At 33.2% G+C, this 27,826-nt stretch overlaps 1 protein-coding gene across 1 annotated transcript in view; it reads left to right on the forward strand.

The window, feature by feature from the left end:
- Nucleotides 1-845: 845 nt before the first annotated feature.
- The window catches only part of LOC123655138 (nuclear factor NF-kappa-B p110 subunit), a 32,620-nt gene continuing 5,639 nt past the window's right edge, over nucleotides 846-27,826 (forward strand). The window contains exons 1-18 of the mRNA XM_045590974.1: nucleotides 846-1,037; nucleotides 2,167-2,309; nucleotides 3,515-3,660; nucleotides 4,166-4,268; nucleotides 7,521-7,653; nucleotides 8,033-8,137; nucleotides 8,808-8,919; nucleotides 10,021-10,129; nucleotides 10,485-10,551; nucleotides 15,812-15,864; nucleotides 16,184-16,249; nucleotides 17,355-17,604; nucleotides 21,054-21,085; nucleotides 21,281-21,340; nucleotides 21,579-21,692; nucleotides 24,127-24,236; nucleotides 24,387-24,562; nucleotides 27,177-27,317. Coding sequence (XP_045446930.1) covers nucleotides 893-1,037; nucleotides 2,167-2,309; nucleotides 3,515-3,660; nucleotides 4,166-4,268; nucleotides 7,521-7,653; nucleotides 8,033-8,137; nucleotides 8,808-8,919; nucleotides 10,021-10,129; nucleotides 10,485-10,551; nucleotides 15,812-15,864; nucleotides 16,184-16,249; nucleotides 17,355-17,604; nucleotides 21,054-21,085; nucleotides 21,281-21,340; nucleotides 21,579-21,692; nucleotides 24,127-24,236; nucleotides 24,387-24,562; nucleotides 27,177-27,317 — 2,065 coding nt within the window. The 5' untranslated portion in view covers nucleotides 846-892. The remainder of the gene's footprint in view (nucleotides 1,038-2,166; nucleotides 2,310-3,514; nucleotides 3,661-4,165; nucleotides 4,269-7,520; nucleotides 7,654-8,032; nucleotides 8,138-8,807; nucleotides 8,920-10,020; nucleotides 10,130-10,484; nucleotides 10,552-15,811; nucleotides 15,865-16,183; nucleotides 16,250-17,354; nucleotides 17,605-21,053; nucleotides 21,086-21,280; nucleotides 21,341-21,578; nucleotides 21,693-24,126; nucleotides 24,237-24,386; nucleotides 24,563-27,176; nucleotides 27,318-27,826) is intronic.

A 27,826-nucleotide genomic window follows, 5' to 3' on the forward strand; every position in this document is an offset into this window, starting at 1 on the left:
TTCTACGTACAAAAAGAAAATGACAAGCTTCCTAGCTAAATAGTTTCCGTATAATCCTTCTTATTTTTCCCTTAAAATTAATTTACAGAAAAATGACGGTTACTTTTTAAATATCGTATTCTTGTATATCAAATACACAAATTATTATTGAAGTAAAACTTTTTTTACGCACGCTTGACTTCGGAGTAATCTGGTGAATGTGTGACGAGAGCGTTACGAAAAGTGCGATCGGACGAGGCAAACGCAGCAAGAGAGAGGTGCAAACACATATTTCTTTCTTTTATAGCCAGTTACGCTTTGTATATCTAATACACAGTGCAGACCTATTGTGCAGAAGTTTTACTTCAGTCGTGTGGTCTTAGACACACTCGTTTTTTTTTTCTTTTAACTCAAAAAATCAAAAATATAAATTAAAATTAATCACTAAGAAACAAACAATAATCGTGAACACTTTATATAAATCTAAAAATCTATTTATTTAGGAAACAATTGGTTTTATGTACTTATTTAACATTGGTGAAGGTCTTAAACTTAAAAATAATTAAAGATTTAAAAATTACTTCTACAACATTTCCATTGTGCAGAAAAAATAAAATAGGAAAATATGTAAATAGGTGTAGTAACATTTTAAAAATGTCAAACAAGTGACATTATCGTGTTGTGTTGAGTTGTTTATGTGTTAATTCTTATTGCAATCATATTGCAATTGCAAAGATTAAGACTACATACATATTTGTATTTTTAGCAAGTACCTGATGCAATTTTTAAAGTGCCCCTTAAAAGTGCCTCCGCTAGAACGTAACAAAGAAAAATATATTTTCAAATCTCAGTGTTGACATTAACGAACTACATATAATCTTAGTGATCAAGTTGCAAAATAACTTTTTGTAAGATGTCTACCAGTGATACTATGAGTGAATCCAATTCTCCATATTCTCAAATGGAATCGCCATACAGTTCGCCTTCACAGCAAGTGCCCCAGCTTGCAAATAATATTTCAGAGTTATCTTGCGCAGACGACGCGTTTATACACAAAGGTATAAAGTATCTGATAATGAGGAAAACCTTTGTTAACAATAAAAATATTTTATAAGTTGAAAAAGTGTGTTAAATAAACTTTTGTTCACTTTTTATTAACTTTAATAATGTTATTGAAAATAGAAATTTTTCTATATAAATACCTAAAATTCACACCTAAAATACATACCTACTCATCTTTTTATTTTTTTGTAATTGTCACACTTGCTATTTATTACTTACTTTACTGTGTTTTTATTTTATAAAATGTAGTGTTATTACTTGGTTTGGTAATAATGTACATCGGCGGCAGGAAATTTATGGGGTTGGGGGGAAAGGGGGTGTGGGAGGGAGTGTGGGTTTTTCTCCCCCCCCCCCCCCCCGGACAACTATTTTCGTGTAAACCCCGTTGTTACAGAGATATCGTGGTTGAAGTTTTGAGGTTCAATTTGTAAATCGAAAAAAATTAACCTAAGAATAACGCTTGGCTCTGGCGCTGTGGGAAGTGCAGCCCTTCCGCCCTTGCGTGCGAAGCGAAGAAAAAAAAAACAACCAAAAACATTAATGACTGTCTAGAAATTTGTATCACAATGCTTGTGTATTTAAATAAAATATTCTGAGAATTACAATTTCTTAGCAGAAAAAATTACACGTGATCTTCGCATGGGAAGGGGGCAGTTTATAACCTCACCAAATATCACCAAGGGGGTAGGGGGTCCAAAAATTTTTAAAAATTACGTGATTAATGGACGACCCCTTATCATTATTTATAACCTGGATCTCAAAAATTAATATCATATAAACTTGTTTTCTCCATTTAACTCCTTTAGGGCTGCAATATATCCAAAATGTATTTATTTCTAATCAGAAATAGTAATATGTATATACAATAAGAAACTTTAAAGACATAGCTTTTCAAAAAACTGATCTAAGAGTAAAATTTTCATAGTTGATTTTTTACCTGTCTGAATGGTTACATTTTTCAAATTTCGTGTTTTGTTTTCAGTTACGTCTTTTGGATAGGCACTGGCGAATCATTTAGTTATTCAGTCAGGATGGACCGACTAGTTTTTGCAATAATTAATTTCTTGATTAATTTTGTAACAACATAATTAAAACTATAATAACTATTATCAATTTTTGTTACAGGCAGGCGACCTGAACTGCGCATTGTGGAGCAACCTCACAACTACTTTAGATTTAGGTATAGAAGTGAAATGCTTGGAACACATGGATCACTTCAAGGCAAGTCGTCCACGACAAATAAGCCTAAAACTCATCCAGCTGTTGAGGTAAAATATTTAGTTACTGTAGACATAACCAATTTAAAAAAAAAGATATTTCTAAGATTTTTGTTTTATTTGATAGTTAATAGAAATAAACTTATTTCTATTAATTGGGTTGTCTGGATGCATCGTCGATGGTCGTCTTACAGCATATGATTTAAATGAATATTTTCGAAGATATTACAGATTTAAAAATCGCGGTACGTAGCGTTTGCGGCGGTTCCGGCCGGCTTTTACTCTAAGTTAACGCGTGCGGGCCACGGGCAGTAATGAATAAATCAAAACTACTGGATCGATTTTAATCATTTTTTCAGTGAATGACATAGGCTATAATTATATTTTATACCCGTGCGAAGCCGGAGCGGGTCGCTAGTTTTGTACTAAAACACAGTTTATATATTATTTTTCAAAAGAGTAACTGCGGAGTTTCTTGCCGAGTATTCACTGCAGAATCTACATTCCGAATCGGTGGTAGCTTTACTTTTACAAAAATAATAATTTATTTTTAAAGTTTTAATTTGTAAAATGACGATTCGAAGGTGCTCTTGAGGCCTATTTGAATAAAGCTGTTTTTGATTTTGATTTTGATTTATATACAAACGATGATATATGAAGCGGATGATATATGGAGTTTTTTTGATAAATCCATCCCACTCCCGTCTCTCTGCCATCACGTGACATTCCTCCTACCTCATGTTTTATTGCGACAGCAGTTCCGAACAATTTTTTTTTATTATTACTATCTAAACCTATTTAAATTTGACGATTATATTCATCATGGAGAAGCCAGATACTTTTGTCATGGCGAGTATACTCGTAATGTGTAAAAGATAGTTTGTAATGTGTAGTAGTAGCAACATAACTTTAATTTCAATCAATCAAACAGGTATAAAAAATAAAATTATTTTAATACGAACAATTATACATTTATATTATATTCTGAAATGTGATATCACGAAATTTTGGACCCCTCCTCACCCCCTGTCACTCAAAGTCACACTTCGTGGACCCCCTTAACGTGTGACATAATTTATGGATGACCCCTAATAATCTGTTAATTTCAATATACTTTCATTTAAATTTTTCAATTTTATTATTAACAATAAAATAAAATAAAAATTATTTTATTAATTATTATATATTATAACTACATTCTATGCAATGCTATTAAGCAACACACGATAAAAATGTATTTTATTCGTTTTTTTTAGTTGAAAAATTTTTCTGGCAAAGCTCTCATAAGATGTACATTGGCTCGTCACGATAGCTCCGAAGAGCACCCACATAAATTACTTGAAGATGACCTAGATCGAGACGTGAGCAGTATCCTACCGCACCACGGAAGTTACAGAGTGGCGTATGTTGTTACATTTTATGTATTTAGATTAAAGTCAGGTTTTCTATATTTAAAAAAACTATTCGTTTTGCTCACGTGTTTGAAATTGATCCCTCCCTGATATAATGGCTTTTCCACTACAAACGGTACGTATGTATATAATACGTGTCTATGTAACTTAAATACATTTTTTAATGTTTTTTAAAAACTCTTTCCTCTCCCAATGAAAGTAAAAAACATATAAACATATTTTTCAATTTAATTTCTTGTGTAGCATATTCAAACAAACATCGACTGTTTCAATTTATAAAAAGAGCTCATTTGTTCTACTTGATCATATTTTTAATGCTTAATTAATAAGCATGTAACAAAATGCATAATCGTAAAAATAATCTTTCCTTCGGGCGGATTTTGAAAATATTATTTTAATATCGTGCTAATAAAATGTGTTAAGAACAGAAGTGGAATAAAATTTTTTTGAAAAGGTATTAACGACAAGCTATAAAAACTTTAATTTTTCCAACAGGTTCAGCGGTATGGGTATAATACAAACGGCGAAAAAAGATATCGCTTCCATATTATATAAAAAATATGTAACTGCACCTAATTCACCATACAATGAAAACAAGGTAGGTTTGGGTTACCTTCTTCCAAATTATCGTATGCTACCACATATTTTAGCGTTTAATAAACGCTGAAGAGGCTTACAATAACATACACCCGGACCTATGATATAAACAATTATATGCATGCAAATATTTGCTACGAACAGGAACCGATCCCGCGACCGTCGACGTTGTGGAACAGTTCGTAAATCAAGTTCTCCTGGTTCTTGTCTTTGTAGTAATCACACATAAAACGTCTAATATATTCTCTAAAGCTTGTGAGTTTCTTGTAGGAGCATTCTCTGAAACTGCTGAACCAGTATTAAAATTTTTTCACTAGCTGAAAGCTACATTACTTCTGAATGTCATAGAATATTTTATATTTAATCTTGGACAAAGTACTTGGGATTACTACTGGGACTTTTAATGTTTTGTTAATTGCATTAATATCTCTCTTATCTAAACAAATATTCGTATTATATATAAAGTACCTGGGTGACCGAGCTTAGCTCGGTATTTTTAAGAAATCGTGTTTTTGGAAATCATATTTAAATACGGATAGCATATTTATAAAATATGAATAATATGTTTTTTTACCGACAATAATAAAAAAATATGAAGAAATATAAAAAAATCAAATTTAATAAATAATTTAAAAAATAATAATGATAAAATATGAATAATATTTTTTGATTTTACCAACATAATAAAAAAATAAGAACTGGCTATTTAAATAATTGTGTTTGCAGGCAAACGAAGAAAAACCGACTTCAATTATATCGACAAGTAATACAACGTAGGTAGACGAAAAAATAGTCAAGCAAATACGCATTATCAAAGATTATTCCAAAAGTTATAATCAGATCATGGTTTCCTTATAATGCTACCAAACTAGGGATATCTCCTTTATAAAAAAAAAAGAATTATCAAAATCGGTTCATAAACGACGGAGTTATCCCCGAACAAACATAAAAAAAATATATATATATACGGTCGAATTGAGTAACCTCCTCTTTTTTTGGAAGTCGGTTAAAAAACGACTAAATATAGTAATCGAACTGGAAATTTGAGGATTTGAACCAAGGTCTTTTCGGTCGATCGCGACCGGCCGATTTTCCACCTGAGCTAATGACAAGTGCGAAATTTACCTTCGTATTCTAACGATATTGTAGCCATTTCTTCATTGTGTGTGTATATATATACAAGAATTGCTAGTTTAATAGTATTAGATTATAATGAATACGTTCATACATTTAGACATATAACGGATTCGGGCTACGCGGATAACTCCGAATTGAGTAAATTTTTGTTTGGTGTGTGTTATTATCATGGCAAAGTTTTTATAAAGAAGAATTTAAAAAAAAAATCGACACATTCACGAAAAAAAAGTATGGCTCTAAGAAGTTTTGCTGTTTAGTTTCAGGTAGCTTTACACATAGTTCTTAAAAGTGATTTATAAGTATTAACACTCGTGTTTGGCCTTGACGTTTCAAGTTTATATTGACAGCACGACCGGAAGATATAACGACCTTTTTTTTTTTTATTGTGGTCGTGGCTGATAAAAGCTAAACAGCATTATCAGTCGAATAGAAACCGCTAATAAGTATCTGCACTTCTAGGAAATATTATTCAAACTTGAATTTTTTTGCATAAGCAGTTAGCTTAATTTAGAAAAAAATTTAAGAAACAAAAAATATTGTGTAATTTGATCTTTATAAGTACAGTGACATCGAAAACTTACTTTTTACATGTAAACAATTTTTATTACAGTCACATTTTCTTTAATGGTATACATTAACAACAATCATATTTAAATGTATTTAATATACTTAATTCGGTATTTTCAGTGACCTTTTTTGTTTTTTTTCACGTATAAAAGCCTACCTATATAATATATAAAATCTGAAATAGTACCTACAATTAATTTAAAGGAGTGACAACTAAAAATACAATGGGCAGTCACATTTTGCCTAGAGGTCAATTCTTACTTTTCAACGTAACTAATATTTCTCTATCATTCCAAGAATCATATTATAACGATTATAAATTATATTACGTAAAGTTAAAGACCTTTTTAATTTTGTTAAATATTGCATCGCTTGAACTATTGAGTAAATCTTCTAGTCAAGGTACGCTTAATAATTGTATTTGTTCGCAAACGAGAATAATTGTGTTTACTCGCAAACGAAAAAAACCGACTTCAATTACATCGACGAGTATTACAACGTAGATCGACGAAAAAATAGTCAAGTAACTACGCGTTATCAAAGATTATTAAAAAAGTAGTTATCAGATCTCGATAAAATTTATATGTGACCACATGATAAACATCAGCTTTCGATTAAATTAAAAATTATCAACATCGGTACACCCAGTAAAAAGTTATTGCGGATTTTCGAGAGTTTCCCTCGATTTCTCTGGGATCCCATCATCAGATCCTGGTTTCCTTATCATGGTACCAAACTAGAGATATTCCCTTTCTAACAAAAAAGAATTATCAAAAACGGTACATCCAGTAGAAAGTTACGCGGTATAATACAACGTAGGTCGATGAAAAAAGCGCATCAAAAACGCATTATTAGATATAACTCGAAAAGTAATTGTTAGATCTCAAATAAATTTAAATGAGATCAAATGACACACACCACCTTTCGATCAAAAGAAAATTTGTCGAAATCGCTCCACTCAGTCAAAAGTTCTGAAGTAACATACATAAAAAAAAAAACAGTCGAATTGAGAACCTCCTCCTTTTTTGGAAGTCGGTTAAAAAACGACTATTAATCTATGAAAAAATCTCAAGTTAATATGCATTTTTAGAGATTACAAAATCCAGGTACACCAAGTAAAAAGTTACGCGGTAACACATAAATAATACAGTCGAATTAAGAACTCCTCCTTTTTTGAAGTCGGCTAAAGACTTAAAAAGTAGATAAGTGATAAATAACATACTATTATATATTAACTTAGAACGAGAGAAAAAACGCTAGCTTTTATCATTTTCTCAAAAAAGATATTTTGGATGTAAAGGATTTACTGTAAGAACAAAAGGTCACCAAAACCTTTTTTAGTAAACAGAGAATTTTTAAACGGTGGTCTTTAATAGAGTGTGAACAATACTGCGTAATCACTAATCAGTACGTTCCGTATGCCCAACTACGCTGGTCCTGCGTCACCATAACTATTAAATATTTTTAAATGACTGGCATATGTTCAATTAGCATCGAGATGTTCTTCTGTAAGGGTTGCGGTACGTTAATTGTACATTTATTATTTTAGCTTCGTGCCCAATGCGAGAAAGAAGCAAAGAGTATCAATTTAAATATCGTCCGGCTCAAGTTTACCGCTCACGATTTGGTAACAGAAAAGGAAATCTGTCCACCGGTGTTTTCAGAACCCATTCATAACATGAGTAAGTTTTAAAACTTAAGTATACATTTGATCTTTTAATCTTTAAAGGTTTTATGTAAATAATTTTAATTTATTTGTGTCTAATCGAAAGCGGATATTATGTTTATTTTTATGATGTCCGTATTATATTTATTGCGATTTTTTGTGTTGAAATATATTTAAAAGCTGTATTATAAATTAGATTATTATATAATTATAAATTTTTTACGTGATTTTAAATATTTTACCTGAATATCTTTCGATGCAGTCACAAATTGTATTGTGATATGTTGTTTCACATAAAGACATTTTATTTTTAATTTGTTACATAGGAATCCAACACAGTGTAGACCATTATGCAACGATACAATTTTTTAATAAAAAAAAAATGTTTATTTTAGAGAGCGCTGCGACGAACGACTTAAAAATATGCCGCATCAGCCGATGCTACGGTAGACCGAAGGGAGGGGATGATGTTTTTATATTCGTCGAAAAAGTTAACAAAAGTAAGTTTTCAATTTTCTTTTTTCTGTTCGTTCCTTTTGTACGCTACTGTACTATAAAGTTAAGTGAACCGAATAAGCCTTCAAATGGCTTACTGCTAGGCATATGACTCCTCTTCATATAGGCGGAGTTAGCAATTTAATCAACCGCTACTACAGAATTTGGGGATAAGTTATTTACCATAAACATATTGATAAATACCAGATGTGTTTGACAGAACAGGTACTAAGGGCTCTATGCGTTTTCCTAGATGTCGGAGGCCCATTACGACAGACATCCAAACCAGAAACAAATATTTGCCTTGAGCGGGAGTTGAACCCATGACTTTTAAGGCGACTACTTGTACCGATACATCAAAATGAAAAATTAAATTAAGCTGTTTTCTACCATTATACTAATCATTCGAAAGCAAAGTGCTGCGCTGCTAAATTCATTATAATTTTATTTAGTTAATATAATGATTTATTTTAGAATAGACAGTATAAGTACATGCTATATAATATTTCTTTACTTGTTTTTTTCTATATTACAATAATCGTGTATTTATTTGAAACATTAATACTTAATTGAAGAAAATAATTGTTATAGTCTTAATTTAAAGAACATAAACGTATCGAAAATCCAAAAAAAAAACGAGATGTTCGCAATTTCTGTATTTTTTTTTTTTTTCAGAAAATATTAAGATAAGATTTTTCGAACTGGACGAAAACGGTGTTCGCGTGTGGGAATCTATGGGTACGTTTTTGCAAAGCGACGTCCACCATCAATACGGCATAGTATTTAGGTAAGTTAGTATTTGTTGACTTTTAAAACAACTGTTGTTTAATTAATTAATTTATTTATCTATGTGTAGTATAGATTACAGTTACAGAGTATAGTTTATCTAATATTTTAAAGAGGCAAGATTCAATTTTTTCTTTATTTGTATACTGCACACAATGTATAAATACAAAAACTTTTTAAACAATTCTATCACCAGTAGAATGCTACAATACCAGTTTATGACTTGTTCTTGCGTGAATTATTTCTTTGAATGTAATTTATTTTTGGCCCTATGCTGTTGTAAGTTTGCTTATTGCTTATTGAGTTTGCGTCTGTGGCCACACAAAATATATCTAAATTTAATAGCTGAAAACAATTTTACATATTGTGTATATTGTGTACATGAAAATAAAAATTAAAAATTTAGAATAAAAATACACTCGAGAACATAAGAATCGCACACCCCTACATTTTCATTTTGACCGCAAATATTTTTTAAAATTTATTCTTGTTTGCGAATACAACTTAAATTACAAAGTCTGCAAATAAGCGTCACATCACTTCTTCTTCTTCAGCCTATCGCAGTCCACTACTGGAAATAGGTCTCTACAAGTTCGCGCCACAAATGGCGTGAACTCGTGTGTGTTGTCCATAGTCACCACGCTAGGCAGGCGGGTTGGTGACCGCAGGGCTGGCTTTGTCGCACCGAAGTCGCTGCTGCCCGTCTTACGCTTGTGTATTTCAAAGCAGTATTGGATGGTTATCCCGCCATTGATCGGCTTTATAACTTCCTAGGTGGTAGTGGAACTGTGTTACCCCTTAGTCGCCTCTTACGACACCCACGGGAAGAGAGGGAGTGGCTATATTCTTTACTGTTGGTCCACCAACACCAGAAGCATCGCAAGCGCCTTGCCAAACCTAACCCTCCAACCCGTTTCATGAGCTCTGGCCACCATACCACAGGAACACGACACGACTTGAGTTCCAGTGAGCAGGATATACTGCTATGGCCTACCTCAGAAAGGATATTTTATCGGAGATTCAATCGAAGTTTACAATACCAACCACTACCTCAATGAAATTGCTCAACGGATCAATTGATAATAATTTAAAATTCCAACAGGACCCCGCAGTACCGCAACGGGCAGATAACGTCCGACGTGAAGGTGTTTGTAGAGCTGGTGAGGCCTAGCGATGGTCGAACTAGCGAACCACGCGAGTTCATCTACAAGGTACTACCTATGTACTTTAATTTATTCATTGCAATCTATACTAATATCATAAAGCTGAAGAGTTTTTCGAACGCACAAAGGTAAGAAACTACTGGTTCGAGTTGAAAAATTCGTGATGGGTTGAATTATAGGAATATATAGTGTTCAAATTAACGCGGGTAAAACCGCGGAGAACAGGTAGTATTTAATAAAATGGATGACATAATAGGAAAGTGATGTCTACCGAGAACTAAGATTTAGTGTGCACTGAGTATTGTGACTGAGTTAAGGTTGCTGGATACCACTGGGAACATTACCTAAGTTTGTAATATTAAGTTGTAGCAATTTTTTTAATTGATTGTTGTTTTTGTAAAAGGCCGACTACAGCCAAAGCAAGAAGCGGAAGAATAATTCGTCGTACTCTTCGCTGGACAGTATTTCTGGTATGTGACTCGTTTATAATACACAACAGTCTGACCGCTGTGAGAATGTTCCTTCAAATGTAACTATGTAATCAATAAAATGTTACCTAAAATTTATTTCATCGGATAAAGCGTATGTGGGTGGTGTGGTGATTGGTGGCTTTTTTCTCGTCTTTAAAACTTAAAACGTTAATTTGCTATTTACTGATAACTAAATTCATATACCATCATATCGTTTTCTATTAATGAATCCTTTTCGAGAAGCCCTATTTGCCAAGCAATGAAATAGTAGTAGGAATTTGTGAATTTGTTTTATTTGCTTTTATTACGAATGACGATTTTTTTAAATTAATTTATGGAGGTTACCCCGATGTAAGGACCCTTGATAAGACATAAAATTGGGAACGAAATCGTGTGAAATAGTAACGCTGAACAGTGACGCTCCAAGTAACTCTTGCAAGCAAGATATATATATGTTGCAGTCAAAACTCTTAACCAGTCAAAAGCACTACTGACTAGCAAAATCAGTCAGAAGTACTTTTGACCGTTTGCTTTAGTCAATAATACTTTTGACTAAAATAACAGTTAAAAGTACTTTTGCCCAATGGAGCTGGTTAAAAGTACTTTTGACTAAATGGTTCCGTCAAAAGTGGTTTTGACTGGTTGTATCAGTCAAAACTCTTAAAAAGTTAAGGTGGTCGATAAAAATAACGACAAACGCACATATAAACTTTTTTTTATATTACTCATTATTAGTGGACAACGTGCTGATATTAGAACAAAAATGAGTGACTACGAAAAGAAAGAAGGCTTTTTGCAGAGAATTTTAGCGATGGAAGATATGAAAGATAGTCATTTCAATGTGATGACAAAAGAAATATTTAAAAAGTTTGCAATGGATGTGGAAGACGCGAAATTTAATGAAAAGGAAACACCATTACAGTACAGTAGACTACAGCGCTTTAACACATTGAAGTTTGTGATATAAAAAAATTAGTTACAAACACAGAACCTGTCAAATATTTTTGCGAAGGATGAGTCAGGCTTAGAAACCGATCCTGCACACTGAAATGAACAGCCGCTGCCAAGTCGATCTGATTGACATGCAGTCCCAAGAAGATCGTGGGCATAAATTTATTATGGTTTATCAGGATCATTTGACTAAATTTATTCACATCTAACGAGTTAATAGTGCTTTTGACTGACGCTTTTTTGCAGTTTAAAATACATTTGACGGAGAGCGTCAGTCAAAACTATTTTTAACCGTGAATTTGCAGTCAAAAGTACTAATAACCAATAATTTTCAGTCATAACCACTTTTGACCAACTTGTCCAGTCAAAAGTACTTTTGACTGATTTCGCTAGTCAATAGTACTTTTGACTGGTTAAGAGTTCTGACTGCAACCAATATATATATATATATATATATATATATATATATATATATATATATATATATATATATATATATATATATATATATATACATCCTGCTAATAATTAGGCGTCCCACATGGGCCGAAATGCATCTAAACTGGCGTCCACCTCCTTTAGACGTCCGCATATCGGACGCCACTTTTTTAATCGATGTCCCATTAGTCCTTTTGGCTCTAGCTACCTGTACAACAAAAATCGCCGGAAGCCAAAAAATCGTTGAGACATTTGCATTTGTATAACTAAAACTTCCGCGAAATTCCGCACCAACGGTGCAGCGCTAGTCTAGCGCGTATATCGACAGAGCGTATACTCTGCTAAAACTCTTCCGATACAACCGATTATTTGACGTCCTATTGCGACGTTGCCAAACTGACTGTATTTGAAGGTTTTGAAATATTCAATTAAGTCAAAACAAATTATTTAAAAACAGTTTGCCGAAGTTGCTACGCACGTGTCGCTGTTTATTTGACGCTCGGTTGCAATATACTGCTTAAGTAGTAAAATAAAATAAAAGTACACTTAAAAGGAAAAAGTGAGGCTTTAACGAATTTACGAATTGAATTTACATATTAAACGGAAAAGTGACACTATTTTGTCATAAAAATAAAAATATTTCTATAAGTTAATATACATTATCTATACTTTTTTTGCATGCACATGGAAGCCAGGCTGGGTAACAGTCTTTGAATTTGAAAAAACAAAGGTTCTGTTACATTTAATACATTTTTTCAATGATTTTTTATTTGGTTACTGAGCGCCCCTACTGAAAATTTGTGTTTTTTGTTTAGTGACGGTTTGGTCATGGACGTCGAATATGTAGTGGTTCGAATAGTAGGTATACAGGTTTACGACGTCCGTATATAAGGTAAGGGCTACGCAATACGTAACACATATACGGACGTTAGTTTGACGCATACTGTTATTAAGGATACGAAGTTTTTTTTGCAGCTGTTCTGGCTTTTGACCCAATCCAGGCTACACGCAATGCCGTCAAAAAACTTTGGGACACTTTTAGACAATGAAAGTTTTAGAATTGCTCTCGGTCTCCGGTTGGGAGCTCCACTGTGCTTTGAACACAGATCTCCGTGCGGAAAAGAGGTCGATTCTTTCGGACTACACGGGCTTTCCTGTAACAAGAGTTCAGGTAGGTTTTCCCGCCACGGTTCCCTAAACGATACCATAAAAAAGCTCTTGCCACCATCAACGTTCCTGCTCTTATCGAGCCTACTGGAATTAGTCGCAATGATGGCAAGAGACCTGATGGATTGACGTTGGTTCCCTGGGAAAGGGGACGGGCGCTTTTGTGGGACGCAACCTGCGTTGACACACTTGCTCCTTCTCATGTCAGGGAAACAGCCTTAAAAGCGGGAGCCACAGCGGAAAAAGCTGAAACGACTAAACGGCACAAGTATTCGTCATTAATTTCAAATTACATCTTTGTGCCATTTGCAGTCGAAACACTTGGACCTTGAAGTAGCAGTGCTAAATTTTTTTTTAAATGAGATAACTCCTCGCCTTATTGCCTCCACTGGTGACAAGAGGGCTGGTGCATTTTTTTGCCCAGAGAATCGGCATATCGATTCAACGAGAAAATGCTGTCAGCATTCTTGCCACGATTCCACGCGGACATGATTTATACCAAAACTATCTGTAAATATTTAGTTCTTAAGTTGTGAATTGTAAATATGTATAATGTTTAATAAACTATTGTTATCCACTTAAAAAAAATTAGAAACCTACTTAAAATATATACTTTATATTTTATAAGTAAATATTGTTTGACGACGTTTAAATTTGCCAGACGACGACTTAGGTAAATCATTCTAGTGAAATAGAGTTAAATAGTTAGACTATTTAGTCTGTATAAAAAATATTTTAGCCATGAGACATTTTTATATTGAAAATGATAATAATATGTTGTTTGTAAAAGCAGGTGACACAACTATTTGTGGCTATAAAACTTAATTAACCTATAAGATTCGTCAGCGAAGAAGAAAAAATAATATCCTCGTATTCTTGGATACCCAGTTACCCATGTTCTAAAATTACTTGAAATCCGTTTAGCTGTTTTGGCGTGATGAAGACACAACGACACATACAAACATATAAAAAAAATGTTCGATTCAGTAACCTGTATTCATAGACCGTATCACTTTTTTTAAATATCTTCAATGTACAGAAAGTATCCGTGGCAAGATAAGGGAACATTATTTATTATTATTCTTTGAGTCAAAGAATACTTATAACAAATGGACACAACGATAAATAATTATTTATTATATTATTATTCTGATGATGTGCTACGTCGTCAATAATTAAAATGTTAAAAGCCTAAATAAAATATATGTTACAGCTTATTAAGAGAGCTACTATAAGATGAAAAATTGGAGGTGTTCCTATGACCGTTACATGTTAAAATTTCAACGAGGGTTATAGAATTATTTCTTAAGTTAACGATAGATGATCACACCTACTAGAAAACTGGCAACGTCGCATTTCAGCTTACTTCTCATTCATTTTATCATTACTTATATAGGACGCTAAATAATCGGTGCATTAAGTGAGGTTATATGGATATATGGAGGAAGCAATAACATAAGTATCATGAAAGGGGTTCATAAATGGTTGGGCACAACTGTAAGCAGAATATTCTCAAAAAAGAACTTTAAAGAAATTGATATAACCCACGGAATTTAAAATGAAAAAAATAAGCAACATTCGCAGAAAAAACATATAAAATGTAAGCATAACTGAGGGACGTCGTAATAACGCAGTTCGTGCTTGACGCCAAAAATGTATCTGGATGTATATATTTATATAAATAAATATATATATATATATATATATACACATACATATATATACAGACACACAAACTTTTGCATTTCGTACATATTATTTATCAATGTATTCAATATTTTTTGTACATACATTTTATCCGCGTTAAATTGTCTATTGCACGCCTCCGATGAGGCGCATTAATATGCTAAAAATTACACACTTTTAAACAGAATACTGCTGCGTGGTTACGGCATTAAAGAATATAGCCACCCCCTTTCTTCTCGTGGGTGTCGTAAGAGGCGACTAAGGGATAACACAGTTTCACTACCACCTTGGAACTTAAAAAGCCGACTGATGGTGGGATAACCATCCCAACTACTGGCTTTAAAATACACAGGCCAAAGACGAGCAGCGGCGTCTTCGGTGCGACAAAGCCAGCCTTGGGGTCACCAACCCGCCTGCCCAGCGTGGTGACTATGGACAACACACATGAGTTCATGCATTTTTGGCGCGAACTTGTGGAGACCTGTGTCCAGCAGTAGACTGCAATAGGCTGAAATGATGATGATGATGATGAAACAGAATACACATCAAACTATAAACTAAATATCATTTGAAGTCTTTTTTGAATACTATTATAGTGAAAAGAATCGATTAAACTATTATTTAAATTATGTTGGACATTAACATTTTGGATGTACGGATGGTAGCAAAATAACACGAGAACCACTTGAAATAAGCTATTTTTTTTTTTATTATATCCGGAAACTATTAACTAAAAAGCCTATTGAATATGAAGGCTGAATAATTCTTTAATTATTTACAATAAATATTATTAGTTTCATACTACACAATAAAATAATGAATATATATATAACATAATAAAATAATGAATCAGTGCCATCTCTGATTATCTGCAAGAACCAAATCAACTAATCGAACTTATTATCGTTGTACGGTTGATCATTAAGTTCTAAACAAGCTAGTAGAGGCGTGGAGGCACGCGCTTTTTTTCTAATTATTGCCGTAATACAATAGCGGTGTAACTTGTTTCTATTTACAGGTAGCTCTGACAGGAGCTTCTATGAAATACCCGCGACCATAGACTTCATAAATGTAAGTTTACCCATCTTTATTATTTGTTTTTTACTTATTTCTTATCGACTTCCTTATACTTCTTCTAAATATTTTAATTTGAATTTATATGTAAATGGGACATTTAACCAGATTTGATAATATCCCGTATTATTGTGACGACCTGAGGTAATTTTGAGTTCCCAACATTCCAGAATATTGCGTGTTGCACACCGTGTATGTATGTGTGTATACAATTACCTGTTTCGGTTAGTCCATTTATTCTGATAAACGGATTTAAATTATAAGCTAACCATAATCTAAAAAGCTTTGTTTAAAAAAGAAAAACCTTTTTTTGCAGCGCAATGGTAATTTTAAAAATACGCAGGATGAAATCATGAAGGAGCCACCGCCGTATTCTGTGAAAGTAAGTATTTTTCTATAAATTATACAAAATTATACAAAAAGTTTTCGATTGTACATACTTTTAATTTTTTTTTTTGTGATACCTCAATCTACTATAAACTAAGGTATTTCGAAATACAAACATAGATTGGACGCTCTTAGGTCAGTATGAACCAAATTGATATTTAATATTGATTTTCATTAGACAGTCACGATAATTACGATTTATAGTATTGGAGCGAGAATTATAAACCTAAAGACGAGTAACGTCGCACTAATCGTATAGTATACATACATCGTAAAGAGAGAAAGACCCGTTTTACCCAATTTAGAATTTTAGCAATTAAAAAGTGTTTGAGGAAATAAAGCTTAAATGTCAACATCCACATTGCTCTTTTGTGTCATAAAGTATTGTGGGAAATCAACTTATAATATTAGTTACAAAAATTGCATAATATTCGATCTGTAATTGAAGTAAATATAATTCACACATTCAAACTATTAAATATATTCTACCCACTTCACATGATTGTACAGTGTGAGTAGACACTAAGCATACTCCAAAATAATAAGTGCCGTTTCTTACGACGTTGCAGAATAGCTGTATATATGTGTGTATTATTTGTATGTACGCTTACCAAAACACAAACAAATCTATTATCGCTATATCAGTCGTCTGTTATCTATAACACAAGCATTAAGTTGCTTATTATAGGAAAAGACGACCTTGTGTGTATGTTATAGATATTTACGATTCATCTGTGACATCCCAATGCTAGGTATAGGCATCTTTCTTCATGTAGGAGAGGAATTAGAGTTTAATCCACCACGCTGCTCCACTGCGGGTTGAATATAGGGAAGATATTATAATGACTACATAATACTATGGGTAACGATTGTTATCGGGTATTCATGATAACAACCAGGATGGAGGGCTTAAAGTGCTCTCTCCATTAAAAACGGAAAGAAATATTTGTACAAATACAAATACCCATCCCAATCGGTAATAAAAAAAAACCTACAACGCGCCGGTGTTTAGGCTCGTACATGACACACGAACCACTATACCAAAACAGTGGATATTTATTTACGATATACGATCTTATCAAGTGTACGAATGTCGTCAGTTACCGACGGGCTCGACGGCAGGGGACCTCTTCGCTGACGCCATCTGGAGCTCACAAGTGAGTGCAGGGGCGGGCGGGGTGGCGCTGGGCGGGGCGGGGGCGGGCGGGTTCGCCCCGCTGCTGAGCGCGCCCAGCGTGCCCGCACCGCCAGTGCTGGCGCTGCACTCGTCCGAGATGGACCGCATCCTCGAGCACCCTGTCGACATTACACCCGAGGAGAAGCGCCAGTTCCTCGGCGCGGACCTCAGCGGTACGTCTCGACGAACACAAATAACATTTTGATTTTGATACAACTAGGTCGGCAAACAAGCGTACGGCTCACCGATAACCGTAGCTTATAGACGCCTGCAAGACCGGAAGCGTTATAAACTCGTTGCCCACCCTATCCCCGACCTTGCCACAGGAACACAACCAGTTTGAGAGCAGTATTATTTAGCTGTGATCTACTTGTACTTTTGAGGTACTTCCGCAGACGGGCTGCTCCAGATTTGAGCATGATATTTCCTGCTGTGCCTTTCGAAATGAATAGTTTATCGGATTTACAATTGGTGTATGTACAATACCCACGTGACCTGGAAGCGAAAATAAAGATAGAGGGCGCTGTGCTAGCAACTACACGCTTTTCCACAGACCCTAAAAGAGACGTTCTTACTACTTAATAAGTTATTATACGAATGAACGACTTCTGTCCACCACTGTCATACCCTCTTCTTGGATTAAATATATATTTTTAACCGATTTAAAAAGAAAGAAGGAGGTTCCCAATTTGACTGTCTGTTACCTCATAGCTTTTTAATAATAATAATAATAATATTAGATAATAATTTATTTCTGACATCAGTCCATATTTTTGTTAGTTACATTTTTTCTTAAACTGTGTTAGTTTCAATAATTGTAACAAACAAATAATAGTGAATCAATATGCAATCTAGCTTAAAATTAAAATCAAAACAAAAATCAATATTAAAATTTAATCAAACAAAATTAAAATACTACTCTTTACTCGACGTGCTGAGTTTGATGATTCTTTTCTTATATTCGAAAGCTGATGCTTGTCGTGTGGTCCCATTTAGATTTAATAATAATAAAAATTATAATAAAAAACTTTATTGCACACAGTGACATATAACAATTACATAAGAATAAAGCTCAAAGGTTATCCCGCCATCGGTCGGCTTCTTAAGTTCCAAGATGGTTGTGGAACCTTGTTATCCCTTAGTCGCCTCTTACGACACCCACGGGAAGAGAGGGGGTGGCTAAATTCTTTAGTGCCGTAGCCACACAGCACCAACTGCTGGCTTTGAAATACACAGGCCGAAGACGGGCAGCAGCGTCTTTGGTGCGACAAAGCCAGTACTGCGGTCACCAACCCGCCTGCCCAGCGTGGTGACTATGGGCAAAACACATGAGTTCACGTTATTTTTGACGTAAACTTGTGGAGGCCTATGTCCAGCAGTGGACTGTATAGGCTGTAATGATGAAAGCTCAAAGGAAAAAAAATTACATCGCTTGCAACGGGCGGTCTTATCATATCAGATAACTCACCAGAAAGGAATTTGTTGAATTTAAGGGGAGGTGATAGACGTACGAACTTAAATTACGCGGTTTTTAAGATTGCAAACTTACTCGGCTCGACGTCGGTGACACACGTGAAGCTTATTCAGTCTGTATTGCGATGTCGTCGACAGAAGAAGATTTGTGTTGTTTAGAAATTGTATCGTATTATATTTTAAAAACCAAAAAAAGACGAAGTTCGGAAATTATTTAGTAATTTCTCAATCAAAAGCAACAAAATTTACAAAGACCAACAAACACTACAAGCGTTGCGCGCCCACAGACTGGCGAAACATAATCGTCGACAAGTAACACATCGTAGGTAAACGAAAAAACAGTCACGTAAATACGTATTATAAGATATAACCCAAAAACTACTTATTAGTTCGCAATCAAATTTAAATCGGAACACACGACATACAACACCTTTTGATTAAAACAAAAATCATGGAAATTGGTCCACCCAGTCAAAAGTTCCAAGGTTTTTAATCGAATTGAGAATCTCCTCCATTTTTAGAAGTCAGTTAAAATTGGCGGCTCGCGGCACCTACCCTACCCCAGCCTGCAAAATAATGATATTAGTAATAAAAACAAAATACTAATCGATAGATTTTCAATGGCTCAATTCAACTACGTCGTCCTTTTAAATTGCTCACCTTAAACTATTTAATTAAAAATCAATAAAGTCGTTGAAAAAAATTCATTTATCAATATTTTCAAACTCCTACATATAGTTAAAACTATTAATAAGTTAAACTATTTATATTTATTTAAAAATTAAGGAAAGTGGATCTGTTCCAAACTACTTGAGCAATTATAAATGTAACTTGAGCAGTTTTTTAACACATTGAGCAATTTAAAATATTGTATACATCAAAAGATATAGAAGTTTAAAAATTATTGATAAATGAATATTTTTATACGCCGCCGCGTTGGCGCAACGGTTACAGCCATGGATTGTACCTGTTGCGTTGGCGGTTGCGGGTTCGATCCCCGCTCATGACAAACATTTGTATTGGCCATACAGGTGTTTGCCGTGGTCGGGGTGTATGTGCAGTCCTTGTGGGTCTCCCCAGCGTGCCTCGGAGAGCACGTTAAGCCGTCGGTCCCGGTTGTTATCATGTACACCTGATAGCGATCGTTACTCGTAGTAGGATTGGAGCAGCGTGGTGGATTAAGCTCTGATCCTTTTCCTACATGGGGAAAGAGGCCTATGCCCAGTAGTGGGATATTACAGGCTGAAGCAAATATTTTTCAACGACTTTTTTGATTTTTAATTAAATAATTTAAGATGAGCAATTTAAAAGGACAACGTAGTTGAATTGAGCCATTGAAAATCTATCGATTAGTATTTTTTTATTACAACTATCATTATTTTGCAGTCGGGTGGGGTAGGTGCTCGCGGCTCGCAGTGCTGCCACAGGCGGGTTACGAGCAAAATTTCAAACTTGTCAGATCGCCAACGAACTTACTCGGTTTTAAAGTACGCCTACTTAGGGTGACGACACACGAGCGAAAAAGGTCGTCGAGACACAAGTACGCGAACTTACTCGCACGTCTATCACCCACTTAATAATTCGTATTTACTTAACTATTTTTCCGTCTACCTATTGTTCTATTACTTTTCGATGTAACTGAAGTCGATTTTTTTTGTTCGTGATCAGTTATCGTGTAATATATCGTGAACAGTTATGTTTGAGTAATAAATGACTTTGTTTCTAATTATTATTTTTTTTACTATTATTGATATACGTGTATTTGTGTATGTATGTGTATGTGTATGTATATGTATGTGTATGTATGTGTATATATCTGAATATATGTATATGTAAGTATTATGTATATGTAAGTAAATGTATTTGGTTTACATGTACGTTTGTGACTATAACATGTTCATATGTATGTTACATAACATTTTTGCGCCCCATCCCACACTTCTTATTTAGTCCTCTGCCCAAAGGTTGCCTGGAAGAGATCGCTGTAATAGCGATAAGGCCGCCTGTTGCATCTGATGCAAATTTTATTTTTATATTTCATTAGTTATGCTGTTAAAACCTTGTATTAGTGTGCGAAAGTGTAAATAAATAAATATCTTATGTTTTATGTGACCTTCAGATAACATAATATCAATTGTTTATTTTCCAGAATATTTCGCACAGTTCGATGGGAATGACAGGGTATTTATATTTTTATACTTTTTTATTGAAACTAATAAAATCATTTAGTACCTGAGAGATTATAGTTAAAATTGCAAATTATATATGCTTAAATTTTAACATTATTCGATTCTATTATTATTATTGTTCAGTTTTTATTGAAATAAATATGTAATTATATATTATTATGTGATATGCAAGGTTTTCTATTTTCAGCCGAGTGAGATGAATTTTCTTAAGGACGCAATGATGGTCGCAGATTCGGCAAAAGTGACGGTGAGTTTGTTTATTACGTATTTTGTTTATCGTGATTTGAAAAAAAACATAATGGAAAAAAATTAAATAAATATTAATGTGACTACTTAACTATTTTAAGGCAGGGCAAAGTTCGCTTGATTTTTTTCACACGTTGTTTTTAGACTGCTCATATTTATTGCTTTATTAATTATTTTTTTTTTGTGTGTCATAACTTAATGTAATACAATAATTACAAATACAATGAAAATAATTGCAGAAACTTAATAATTTCGACACAATCACCATAAAAGAAGAAAAAGGAATAAAAAAGAAACCAACGGGCGAATATTCCGCGGTATACAAGTCCGAGGACGGCGTGCTCGTGAAAAAAGTAAGTAAAAAATGAATCAACACAATGATACACTCACTCCATTAAATTACACGTGTAACAAATTTGTAGAAGATATTTCGATAAAAGGTGCTTAAGATTTTTTATCGCTTTTAAAAAATTATTATTTTACTTTTAATATTGTTTCCTGTAATAGTAGCAAAGAGTCTAAAGTATATTTTAAATAAATATGTGCACCGTTTAGAAGCGAAGTCATTAAATATCGAATTCCATTTACAAAAGTAATAAAACTGTTTAATAAAAATGAATATTAAATTAAGATCAACATCGTTAACAAACAAATTGGACTATGTTTTTTTTATTTTATTTTTTTATTTACGTCAGATTTTTTTTCGCACGTCTTTAATTTACTTACTTTTTTCTAATAAAAATTAAACCTAGCAGTTATCATGGTGATCATTGTTCTCCAGATGTCTTATGAAAATATACTGTATCCATTTAAATAATATGCACAGTATGAGTTATACTAACAGCAGTTCGTATTTTTATATACATATAACCTTTAAAAAAAGTTTTGTTTTGTTTGTTTATATATATAACCATTTATTAAAAGAGGACATTATCATTTCGATTGTATTTTTATGCGTGTTACCGAAAGCTGGTTCTTGTCACATGATAAAATTTAAATTTGAGCAATATATGACGCGTAGTTAAATGAGTTATCCTTAACGTATACTTGTCCTTAGCGTATTTTATTTACGTTGATGATGTTTTCATTTTATTGCTTGTCAATATAAATTGAAGTTAGCGGTTGTTTAACAACAAACACAATTATTATTTCTTTATATCATTTTGTTAAATTTTACCATGAATGTTATCATTAATCATTGTTTATTGTGGAAATTTTATTTTGTTTAATTAATAAGCTCTCAAGTTAACCATTGTTTTATTTTATTTTTCCAAATTGAATGAATTAAATTATTTACTTTAAAGTATCTATGATAATAAGCAACTTATTAGCCCATATCAACGCCTTCAAAAAAATGTTTTAAGGAACTAATTTATGGGCTAAATATCGAAATATTATGTACTAAACATAACTTTTGACCGTCGCACAAGATAAGCACATGATACAATTTTCCAAGAATATCTATTTACACCTCCATAACCACATATAAAATCGCAACATAAAATTAAATAGTTTAAAATCAAAGAAATCAGCTTAAAAGGAAGGTACGCATTTCAACATAGCAAGGAAGGTACCCAAGAAATATGCCTTTTTAACCGACTTAAAAAAAATCGAACCTTCCTCTACTTCTTTCTTCTATGATTCTTTTTCACGTGCAAAAGCTGGTGCTTGTCGTGTGGTCCCATTTAAATTTGAGCTAGATCTGACGAGTAGTTTTTGGGTTATCCTTAATAATTTACTACTTTTTCAACTAACCTGCGTTCACGATGTTCTCATTTTAGTACTTGTTGATTTTAATTGGTCTTATTATTATTATTATTTTTTGAGATCAAACACATGTACCATGTTTAAGCTCCATCTTATAAGTAAATAAATAAAAATCTAAATAAACAATACAGTGACCAAAACCCTGTCTCTTACTCCCAATTAAAAAAGGTTTGTATATCCTGCTTGGTATTACACAAAAACAATGAAATTAATACTCGTAATTTTAAAGTACCTTTTATTATATAGTAGTAAGTAATTGTGCTAAAATATCTCAGGTAGTTAGTTAGGTAGTTAAGTAAACTAATAATATACTGGTATAACCTTACTAGGCTTAATTTTCTTTTTTTTTTTAGTTGGTGGAAAAAATATATATGATGACTTCTTTAGTCATTAGTAGTAGTCTGTACCGTATGTGGTACACTGAGCTTTAACTATATCAATTTTTTTTTTAAATAAATGGTAAATACATACAAACACAAACACATACACATACATAGACATACATAGTGACATAGTGTGTTCTTGACATTTTTCACAAGATTCAAAAGTTTTTCTTTTGAAACCGGAATATTTAGATCTTTATCTTTTTTTCACCGCAGCCGTCACATCTGACAAAACATGGAGATAGGACTGTGTTAAGCTTCTTTTTTTAATGTCGTCAGAAAACTATGATTGTCTAACTCTATTCTTGTAGAAGATGTATGGTTAAGATGTACATAAACTTTTCCTTAATTTATAATTGGAATATTTATGTTGCATGGGCTTATGCTTCTATTCCCCGACTCCTTTGTACAGTAACAAGCAAGAGAGTAACATAAAGACGTTGATAAAATAACCTATTTTTGCTGCTAATATTTTTTTAGCTTTGAACAATAAAAGTGGCTGTTCCGTATATGGTACCAGGTCCCTTGAAGGGGTAAAATGGGAAATTTGACCAAAACTTACACTAAAGTAGTAATAATCAGCAGTTAGTGAATTTCATATTGTGCAAATTATGTAAATGGGTCGGCTATATTTTAGCTCGTCAGCGAATTGTGCGAGATGTTACGAAACAAAAAAGGTTACAGGAAGCAACTCGTCAGAGATAAACTGGAACGACTCTTCGAAATGAGATTAAGCAATGGTGACACGTACGTAGTATTAGTCCTAATAGTTTAATATTTATAAATAAGTATTTATTTTACAGATAACTTAGTATAAAGATACCTTGTATTAGAAAAAGTTTTTCCACCGTTGTAATACTGAATTCCATGTACACTTTTTGACTCTGACTTTTCCAGATTTTTACATATGACGTTGTGTAGTAACCAGCCCAGTCTGGAGTATATAGTGAAGCTGATCCACAGTGTTAAAATGTTTAAACTTTTGAATTTGAAAAACGATGAGATGCAAACAGTTTTACACCTCGCTATCGTTTACAACTTGCCAAGACTTGTTTCATTTCTCGTGTCAAAGGGTAAGTTGTTTTTATTGCTTTTTTAAGGTTAAATAATGTGTACCATACCATTTGCTACATGTCTTTCTTTCATATTAAAGCTATTAAAATTACAACTATATATGATCTCTGCAGGCCTAGCATGCGCGCCACGACAAAATTTTTAACCGACTTCCAAAAAAGGAGGAGGTTCTCAATTCGACTGTATTTTTTTTTTTTTTTTTTATGTATGTTACATCAGAACTTTTCACCGGGTAGACCGATTTCGACAAATTTTGTTTTAATCGAAAGGTGGTGTGTGCCAATTGGTCCCATTTAAATTTATTTGAGATCTAACAACTACTTTTCGAGTTATATCTAATAATGCGTTTTTACTTGACGCTTTTTTCGTCGACCTACGTTGTATTATACCGCATAACTTTCTACTGGATGTACCGATTTTGATAATTTTTAATTTAATCGAAAGCTGATGTTTATCATGTAGTCACATAAAAATTTTGTCGAGATCTGATAACTACTTTTTGAGTAATCTTTGATAACGCGTAGTTACTTGACTATTTTTTCGTCGATCTACGTTGTATTACTTGTCGATGTAATTGAAGTCGGTTTTTTTTTCGTTTGCGAGCAAACACAATTATGTCTACCCCTTTTCTCGTATTATCTCTCTATGTCTACAGTAGCTAACATGCGTGCACGCGATACTCTTCTCGTTACGTCAATAGAAGAGATAATCATTAAATTTTAGTGATCTGTGATATTTATCTCTACGGAAGCTAACATGACATCGTAATTTTGTCGTTTTAGGAAGAGAAACTTCTCGTTTTCAATATTATCGACGAGAAAGACGATAAATAAAAAATAAATAAAACCGGGTGCCTATTTTTTGTATACCATGGCGTTTCCCTATTATAATTATATAATTTCGGTATACGAAGAGCGGGAAATGCGAAAAGTCGAGTGAAGTGTGACATATAATGACACAAAAAACGTATTTGCGCCCTGTTGCTTCTTATTCTAAATAATAATAATAATAATACTTTATTTCAGACCAAAGTATAAGTCCATATTGGGTTAGTACAACAAGACAAGACAACATTCAGAATAAAAAACAAAACAAAATTATATTAAAAAAATCAATAAGTAAAAATAAAATTAAATAGAATAAAAGTAAAATCAATAATCAAAAAAAAAAAATTCAAAAATTCAAAAAATTTTAAAAATTAAAAAAAAAAAAAACTGCGTGATAGAATTACAATTATCTAATGTGCGACAAGATATAAAGCACAACACGAGCATATTGTTTTACATATATAATTAAATTCATTTACTTACGCCGTTTTATTTTCCATATTAGATTTTTTAAATTAGATATACACTTTTTATCTTAGCCAAAAGGCCGAGAACATTGTTAAATAAAACATGTGTCACTGGTTTTGAAATTATACAAATGTTGGCTCATCCCGGTTTGGCACGATTGGTCAATAACCTTGTAAATTCAACTTTACGACATAAGAAATAAGAATGATATTCAGTTGTGATTATGGTTGATAATGTTTCTCTACTCGACAAGGCGAAGTCTTCGGAAGAGAATTTTGTCTCTCGTAGTGCGCATGTTAGGGTAATCGAGAAAATACTCGATGTAGACATTATCTCTCTCTCTCGTCAAGAGATATCTCGTTGTATGCATGCTAGGCCGGCTGGTGTCTACTAATCCTAGTTTAATTATTATTTACTACTTCATTGAACTGTAAGTGAGCTATAAATGTATCAATGTAGGGCGAAAGCCTCCATTGTGCTGCTTCATTGCGGACTGGCTTCCCTATCATAAGAAACGATCGCTATTGTGTATTTTTTATAACAGCCAGAACCAACGGCTTATGTGCTTTCTTTAAAAAACAAAGGATGCAAGTATAGTTCGCGTCATGTAAAAAGAACGCTGGCCTTGAAGCTGCGCAGAAGCGATTTATCGGTCTATTTGGTGGTACGGGGTAGGGGGACGGGAGTGTTTATCACTGTCGCATGCTTGCCGGTGTGCTATTGGTTGACAGCGGTTGACAGTTCGACGTCGACTCAAATTATTATCGCGCACAAAAGTTTTAAATTACAAAATTCTCCATTTACTATTTATTTCACTAAAAAACAATTATCAATTTATCATTTTAAACACATAAAAACTATTAAGATACGAATATCGAGAGTACAGATAATTATTATTTTTGAATACGACATTTCAATAACTAAAAAATTTGTTATTGCTTTTGTTTAAAAAAAAATTGTAATTTTGTAAAGTGATAATTATTATACTTATTTAGTCCGAATTATTCGCACTTGTATTTCTAGTATTTTTTAATGTACCTACCAATAACTATTATACGAAGCCGCGAGTGAAAGCCTAATTAAAAAATAAAACAGTAGTACTTGTGCGCGAGTATACCCATGCGCAAACGCACCCCCTCCAGTTTCTTTCAGCGTTCTTTTTACATGACGCGAACTATACAAAATCACACAGAAGACAATATTTGTCTGAAATCCATAGGAATCTACCCCAAGCAGATGGTGAAACTGTGAGTGATGGTGTTAAAGCAATGTATTATGAGTTTCATTGAAATTTAAAATATATTGTAATCCCTCCCAGGTTGCCATCCAATGGAAGAAGACAGTGAGGGTAACAATGCCATTCACTACGCTGTCGTATATGAGTCTTGCATCGGACCTCTATTGGATGCTATCAAGAACTACCATGTGCACAATTGTGATATCAACGCATTTAACAATGGTAAGAAAAAACAGAATATTAAAAAAAACAGCAAAATATAAATTTTATAAATATAGATTATCTGCATATTGTCTATGGCAGTGTCTGGCAGTGTTGAATTTTTTTTTAAATTTATTTCTTAAGAAAACCAACAGCGTTTCAGTTCATACATACTATAAACAATTACAAAAAATAAGGCCAATAAGAGGTTTCCTTTATAATATTTATAAGTATAGTTACATTGTTGCATTCAGACCAATGGGATGGCGCGCTTACAATAGTCACAGCTATGAATCAATTTTTTTTATTATTCAATAAATTTATACGAATATTATATACTAGCTGCTGCCCGCGACGTCGTCTGCGTGAACGCTATACAGCGCCAAAAATACCTACGATTATACCCTTTAAAATAACATTCATTTACCTGTTTCTTCTTTACATTTCATATCTACAGAAAAATCTCATAGACGGCGCTACTTTAAAATTGTCTTGTTTACTTATATTCATTTAATCATGTTTATTGGCTT

Source organism: Melitaea cinxia, chromosome 7, assembly GCF_905220565.1.
Source record: "Melitaea cinxia chromosome 7, ilMelCinx1.1, whole genome shotgun sequence".
NCBI classification, from domain to species: Eukaryota; Metazoa; Arthropoda; class Insecta; order Lepidoptera; family Nymphalidae; genus Melitaea; species Melitaea cinxia.